Source organism: Papaver somniferum, chromosome 5, assembly GCF_003573695.1.
Source record: "Papaver somniferum cultivar HN1 chromosome 5, ASM357369v1, whole genome shotgun sequence".
Classification (NCBI taxonomy): Eukaryota; Viridiplantae; Streptophyta; class Magnoliopsida; order Ranunculales; family Papaveraceae; genus Papaver; species Papaver somniferum.
In genome coordinates, this window is record NC_039362.1 from 35967190 (window position 1) to 35974814 (window position 7625).

A 7625-nucleotide genomic window follows, 5' to 3' on the forward strand; every position below is an offset into this window, starting at 1 on the left:
ATTTCATTTGTGTGTATCAAGCTAATACCATCTAACGGTGGAGATTGATTGCTTATTTTCTAAGCAGACCTAGTTTGAATCTTAGATCAGAAGTTCATCTAACGGTGAATATTAATTGCTTTGTCACTAAGCTATCTTAGCTTTGCTTGTAAGCAACTCTGATTTGAAAGACTATATAAGGGAGAACTCTAGCATATGGAAAACCTAATCCCAACACTCTCGTGTGTCCTAGTTGCAAACTAGAGTCGATTCTCCATTAACCTAGGTTTCTAGTTCTTCTGAAAACCATAACGACTTGATGACTTCATTTGGGATTCGTGAAGCCAGGTCCAACTATTTTTCTTCTGTAGTTGCGTATCCTGATCTTACTTTTTTTATCGTATTGGCTTTAATCCTCTCTAAGATTTTCTCGAGATTTATCTCCGATAGGTAAGATATAAAAAGTAATCACAACAGTTTATTCGTCTCAGACTCTTGTGATTCTGTAACAACTTAATCTGTTAGTCAGTTAGGTTATTATGAGTGACTAATATTTCTAGGATGCTCTTCGGGAGTATAAGACCAGACTATTAGTGAAGTATCCTGTTCACCTTGATCTTTATCTTAATACGGAAACAACAAATAGAATAGACCTATCTCTGGAGACATATTTTTTTTATTAGTGTAGCAACTTCTAGGATGTAAAGGACGTCAGCTAGGGGAATCAAGTCCGCAGGGTCTTGCAAGATTCAAGAGGTGTAAGGAACGCGATTGTACCTTATTCGGTGTGACACTTGGTTAGGGATCCACTACATTCTAGTCTGAAGTTAACTTGTAGTAGGCTAGAGTCTCTAACGGCTTAATATAGTGTGGTGTTCAAGTCTGGACTAGGTCCCGGGGTTTTTATGCATTTGCGGTTTCCTCGTTAAAAAAATTTCTGGTGTATGTGTTATTTCTTTTCCGCATTATATTTTCATTATATAATTGAAATATTACAGGTTGTGCGCAGTTCAATCACAATTGATAAATCCGGCCTAGTTTGTTGGACATGACTTGGTTGACACTCGACCATTGGTCTTTACTACCATCCGAGTTATTCTCATAACAATCAGGTTCACGAATTTCTATCTGTTTGATTTACTAATTGAGTTGAGAAAGAGATAAAGCTCTTTAATATATATCCTGATTGAGACTCAGTAACTTTGGTTGTTGTATCCCCGCATTTTTAGTAACCAAACCAATTTCTGAAGGAGGGTTAGGCATAAGGAAAAATAGTGAACATAACAAGGATCTTCTAGTGAAAAGGATATGAAACTTGCATGATCAACCTGAATCAATCTGTGGAAGTCTCTGCAACAAGAAATCTCTCAAGCACCAACCAATTCTTCAAGGCGTTGATACTATCCCATCTTCTTCTAGTGCTCAATGGAGGCAATTGGCATCGCTCTTAAACAAATAAATCTAAAAAAATAGAGGAGAGAGAAGAGAGCTCTTCAAATTGGCGACAACTCGGTGTTCGAATCGGAGCTTGAATCAGTTCATTAAATTTTCAGATTTTGATATCTACAACCAGTTTTCATCAATTCAGGTGATTCAAATGATTGGTGGTAAGAGATTTTCTGAGTTTTTTCATTAAATGGCAACAAATTCTAACTCAGATTCTTTTAAAGTTTTGGATAATGGATCGAGTTTCAGATCTAGATTAAATCATTCGGATACAACAAATTTGGAGAAATCTAATTCAGTTTCAATGGAGAAGAGTAATGATTCTCTATCTCTATTCATTCCTGATGATGTAATTGAAAATTGTTTGGATGAATGGAAGTTCAGTTTAATCGAGAGATTGAATTTGGTTAAATTGAAAATGGAAACAGTTGAAGCCTCATTAAGAAAGCAATGGAAGCTTAAAGGTAATCTGCAACTTATCCCATTAGGTAAGGGTTTCTTTGTTATTAAACTAGAGAATTCAGATGATAGAAGTTATATTTGGAAGGGTTATTGGATTGTAAAAGAACAAGAGCTTAATCTAAGAGCTTGGGAACCTAATTTTAACCCATAGAATCAAAAAACTTCAAAAGCTTTTGTATGGGTATATTTTCCTGGGTTAAGTATTGAGTACTGGAAGGAATCCATATTGTTACAGATGGGTAATAAAATTGGAAGAGCCATTAAATTTGATGAAGCTACTTTAAAAAGACAAAGTGGATATTATGCAAGTGTCTTAGTAGAAGTTAATCTTGTGAATTACATCCCTAGCAAAATTGTGGTTGAATCTAAGTATGATAAATTTGAGGAGTATATTCAGATTCCAAAGCTCCCCAAGTATTGTATCCATTGCAAAAATATAGGGAATTATGTGGCTGAGTGTAGGATTCAAAGGAAAAATCAACAACAAGAGATGCAACCTTCAGAGATTCCTAACAAAGTTTGGGAAAAAAAGACAATTCCTCCAAAAGTAGGATTTGATATCTGTAATTCTCCAAAGGAAAAATTTCAGGAAACTCCCACATCAGTATGGCAAGTTGACAAAATAGTGGAAGCTACTACTCAACAAACTGGTAAATTTGATAATTGCTTTTATTCTTGTTCCAACTTGGAAAATGGAAAAAAAACGTGATGATGATGATGTTACTTTAGTTGTTCCTCCAATTCAGAATAATACTCCTGCACTTAACAAAGAAAAAGGTTTCACTAGGCTTTTGGAGTCCCCAAGTGATTTTCCTTCCTTATCTGTAGACAAGCTTATTGATGTGGGTGCAAGTATACAAAATACGCTTTGAGTTATTGAAATACCTGCAATCCTAGAGCAGGTTCAAAGTGTTGTTGAATCTGAGACAGTAGTCAATGTTCCTTCTATAATCCCAACAGATAATAATACTTCACACACTACTGAAGCAACAATTTCAGAAGGATGGAACGAAGTACCTGGTTCCATTGCTAAATTCAAGAATGCTCATAACAATATAAATTCAGGTAAAGATTTTGCTTCTCCTAGTAAATTTGAAGTCCTTGTTGAAGTTGCAGAAAAACAGGAACACATTTTTCTAAAGTGATTAGTAAACCTGTTAAAGGAAGAATGGTTAAACCTAATGTGATCACTAGGAAACAAGCAAATACTTCAGTTAAGTCTAATTCCAATTTGGGAGGTACTAGTACTTCTCAATCAAATCTTTCTTAATGAAAGTAATATTCTGGAATCTGAGAGGCTTGAGAAGAACTCAGGCCAAAGATAAACTGAGAAATTTTGTTAAGAATTTTAGTCCTTCATTACTATGGATTGAAGAGCCAAAAATAAAAGTTTCTAGTAGTGTAATCAAAAGTTTAAATTTATCTGGAATGAGTAAAATGGTTATACATAATTCTAATGACTCTAGAAAAGGGAATATTTGGCTTTTTTGGAATTCATCTCTATCAAGACCAGTAGTGCTTTCATCCATAAATCAAGCCATTACTGTTCAAGTAGGTGATGTTATGGTCACTGGGATTCATGCAACTTGTCTCACTGTTGATAGAAGAGATTTATGGGAAGAATTATTTAATATTAGTCAAAGGGACTGACCATGGATGATAATAGGGGATTTCAATGTGGTTTTGAGTTATGAAGAAAAAATTGGAGGAAGAAGACCACTTAGAATTTCAATGCAGGAGTTCAGGAATTGTTTAGAATCATGCAATCTTATTCAAGCTACAAGAATTGGAATCAAATACTCTTGGTGTAATAATAGAGCAGGTAAAAAAATAATTTATGTGATATTGATAAGGCCTTTTACAATCTTAAATGGCTGGAAAAGTTTGATGGTTGGTCTTATAAAGTAGGAGTCAGAGGCACATCAGATCATGGACCTTTATTTGGTTCTACTGTCAATATTGGTAAACCAACAAATGCTCCTTTCAGATATCAAAATATTTGGACTTCTCATCCAGGGTTTCTTGATGTAATTAAAGATGCATGGAATGAAGCAATATCAGGCAATCCAGCTTTTTCCTTCATGAGCAAGCTAAAAGATTAAAACAAATATTGAAGAAGTGGAACTGGGAGGTATTTGGTGATCTCAGAATTAAAATGAAAACTACTGAGGATGAAGTACTTGCTGCAACCTTATTTTCAGATACAGATCCTGAAAATACTAAATTATTAAATAATCTGGTTACATCAAGGGGCAAACAAGAGATTGTTTCAAAACAATATAATGAGCTAATGAGGGACAAAGCCAGAATTAAGTGGGTCAATAAAGGTGGTGCTAATACAAACTTCTTTCATGCTTCAATAAAAATAAGACAATCTCACAGTAATATAGCAGAATTGGAGAACACAGAGGGCAATGTAATTACTGATCAAGCTCAAACTGCAACCACTTTAGTGGATCATTTTACAAAGAAGTTTGAGTATCAGAATGTTATTATTCATGAGGAGATAATGGAAGCAATTCCCAAGATACTGACTGAAGAAGATAATAATTTTTTGGATGTTGTTCCCACTGCAATTGAGATCAAGGAGGCAGTCTTTAGCATGAATGCAAAAAGTGCTCCAGGGCCAGATGGCTTTCTTGGCAGTTTCTACAAATTTGCATGGAGCATAATTGGTGCAGAATTAATTGAAACAATTAAGTATTGCTGGTCTCACAGATTCATTCCTAAAGGACTCAACTCAAATTTTCTATTCCTTCTTCATAAGAATCAAGGTGCAAAAAGAGCAGGACAGTTTAGACCTATTGGTTTAGCAAATTTTATATTCAAGATCTTCACCAAAATTATTACCACTAGAATCAGTTCTTTGATTGAAAAGTTAATTTCTTCTCAACAAAGTGCATTCATTAAGGGGAGGAACATACATGATAAATAGTGTTAGCATCTGAGATGATAAATGAACTGAACATAAAAAGAAGAGGGGGAAATGTGGGTCTCAAGCTAGACACAACTCAAGATTTTGACTCATTAAGCTGGGAATTCTTATTTGAAGTGCTTAAAAGATTTGGTTTCTCTGAAGTGGGCATTAACTGGATCAGGAAAATCTTTCAGTCTGCAATGATCTCTATGCTTGTCAATGGTGGCCCATGTGGGTTTTTTCGGGTTGGAAGAGGGCTCAGACAAGGTGATCCATTATCATCCATACTTTTAATTATTGTAGAGGAAGTACTTAGTAGAAATATATCAAAATTGATACAAGAAGGGAAGATACAAGAAATGATCACAAGAGGTAACTGTCAGCCTTCACACTTGATGTTTGCAGATGATATTTTCATATTCTACAATGGTCATAAGAAGTCATTGGATAATTTGATGAGCTTATTAAACAAGTATCAATTGTCATCAGGGAAAATTGTTAATAGGAACAAAAGCAAATGCTTTGTAGGTGGAATTTCTGATACAAGAAGAAATGGGATTGCTGAATATTTACAAATGGGACTTTCAGAACTCCCTGATACCTACTTGAGGCAATATAGTACGCCTCGGGACTCGGCCCCGTCACGGCTGGGGACCGATCCCCGAGTTTTTCCAGAACTCGACCGATCCCTACCGAGTAACTCGGTTGCTCATATATCTGTACATAATTCTATCAGATATGCAACTGTGTGACATAATGTATGAAAATATATATCAAATCAACATCTTAAAACCTGATTCAATCCTATTAAACCTTAAAAACTACTTAAACATACATAATCCAAGCATAAAAGTTCTGACAACAAACAAAATAAACTGTAACTAGGAAAAAGACATGAACTACACTCAGAACCATTTAGAAGACTTCATTTGTAACCTAAACTAAACTACCTTCCAAATATCTACAGACCCCACAGTAACTAACAGACTTCATTTGTAACCCAAATCAACTTCCGAATCTAAGATCTAACCAAGCTCTAGGCTAAAGTTCAATCTTATCATCTTCCTCCTCATCGACACCTTCGTCTCTATCAGCACGTTTTCTCTTATTATCTTGCATACGCTTATCAAAATCCATTTCAAACTGAAAGTTTGTATCATCACTATCTTCACTGTCATCGTCAGATGGGGGGAGAGTTTCATTATCAGGTTCTTCAGAGAGAAGACTGAATGTAGGATGAGTATCCGATCTTTCCTTTCTTCTTGACCTTGTGCTTGGTCCAACATCCATAGCTACACTGGCTGCATTAGACTGAATGTAAGATGTCAAAAATTTTCTTGAATGTTTGATCACTGCATTTAACTCCCTTTAAGTTCTTTTCCATTCTTTCCTTACATCTAGACACAGCTTCATAAACATAGCCCATAAAAGGTTTTCTTTCGGTATCAACCATCCTCACAACCTCTACTAGTGGAGCCGACACTTGACAAGAAAAAGTAACATTCTCCCAAAATTCATTACTTGAAATTGTTGCCATCATTCTCTGACCCTCTGATTTCCTTGCTAAGGGAGACTTCATCCATTTTTATTGAACAAACAGCACTTGCAAGGCATGTCTGTACTCCAAAAGACCGCTCAATGTATAATATTGTGTAGAAAACCGAGTGTTAGTAGATCTATGCAATTCACTGTTCTTCGTCAACTTTCTAAACATTGTCAATACTGATCCATGGTTGTAGATGTAAGAAACAAGTGGCTTGGCCCTACCAAGAGCTCTAATTATCTGTGGTATCTGTTCACTAAGGTCCTTCATGACTAGATTGATACAATGAGAAGCACATGGAGTACAAAATAGCGTAGGGTGTTCTTTCATTAAAGCTTTTCCAGCAGCCTTGAAATTTGAACCGTTATCGGATACGAACTGTGATGAAAGAAAACAATAACTCATTAGCTACTAATCAATAATAAAGGTTGTAATCAACTTATAAATGAATCAGGAATTTACGAAATAAATTGTGGACTTACTTGAATGATATTTTCTAATCCTACTTCAGCAATCACTTCATTGCAGAGCTTGCGTATGTATTCAGCATCCTTGGTTATCCATGAAGTATCAATAGACTTCAAGAGAACAGTTCCTTTTGGATAGTTAACTAAGAAGTTCACAATTTGCCTTTCTTTTTGATCCTTCCAGCCATCAGACATTATGGTACACCCAAATCTCTTCCAATGTTCCTTAAATGATTCAACAAAGTTCTTTCTTTCTTTCAACTGATTATAAAAGATATTGGTTCTCATTTGACGATACGACGGTGGCGGCATTGCTCTTCCGTATTCTCCAATTTTGTAGATCATTTTTTTTAAACGCTGGGCACCGGAATGCATTGAATGGTATCCTTGCTTCAGTTTGCGATGCTCCAATTGCATCCCAAGCTTCTAATTTCAGTTGTTCCTTAGCTGGTTGGAATTCTTTGATTGATTTTTGCTTTGCCTTTTGAGGATATGATTTAAGCAGCAAATCAAGGGCACCTCTAACATCACTCATTTTCACTTTCTTCTTTTTGGTCTCCATAGACTCCACTGCCACCACTTCATCATCACTTTCCAAAATTGTTAACATATACTCATTATATATTCTATCAATTCTCTCCCTTTTAGCTTCTTTCTCATCCTTTTCTTTCTTCTTATCACTAATTTCTTCATGATTTGAGGTGTAGCCTTAGGACAACTTCTCACTTCACCTTTTATCTGTAAAATATGATTCTTAAATCTATTAATCCCACCACTCATAATATGACCGCACAACTTACATTTGATGCGC

The 7625-nt window shown here is 35.4% G+C and overlaps 1 protein-coding gene across 1 annotated transcript; it reads left to right on the top strand.

Moving 5' to 3' along the window:
• Nucleotides 1-2122: 2122 nt before the first annotated feature.
• Nucleotides 2123-3989, top strand: LOC113278946. The gene is made up of 6 exons (XM_026527666.1): nucleotides 2123-2537; nucleotides 2617-2739; nucleotides 2848-2952; nucleotides 3051-3125; nucleotides 3554-3709; nucleotides 3796-3989. The coding sequence occupies exons 1-6, from the start codon at nucleotides 2123-2125 to the stop codon at nucleotides 3987-3989; spliced, it is 1068 nt and encodes a 355-aa protein (XP_026383451.1).
• The last annotated feature ends 3636 nt before the right edge of the window (nucleotides 3990-7625 follow it).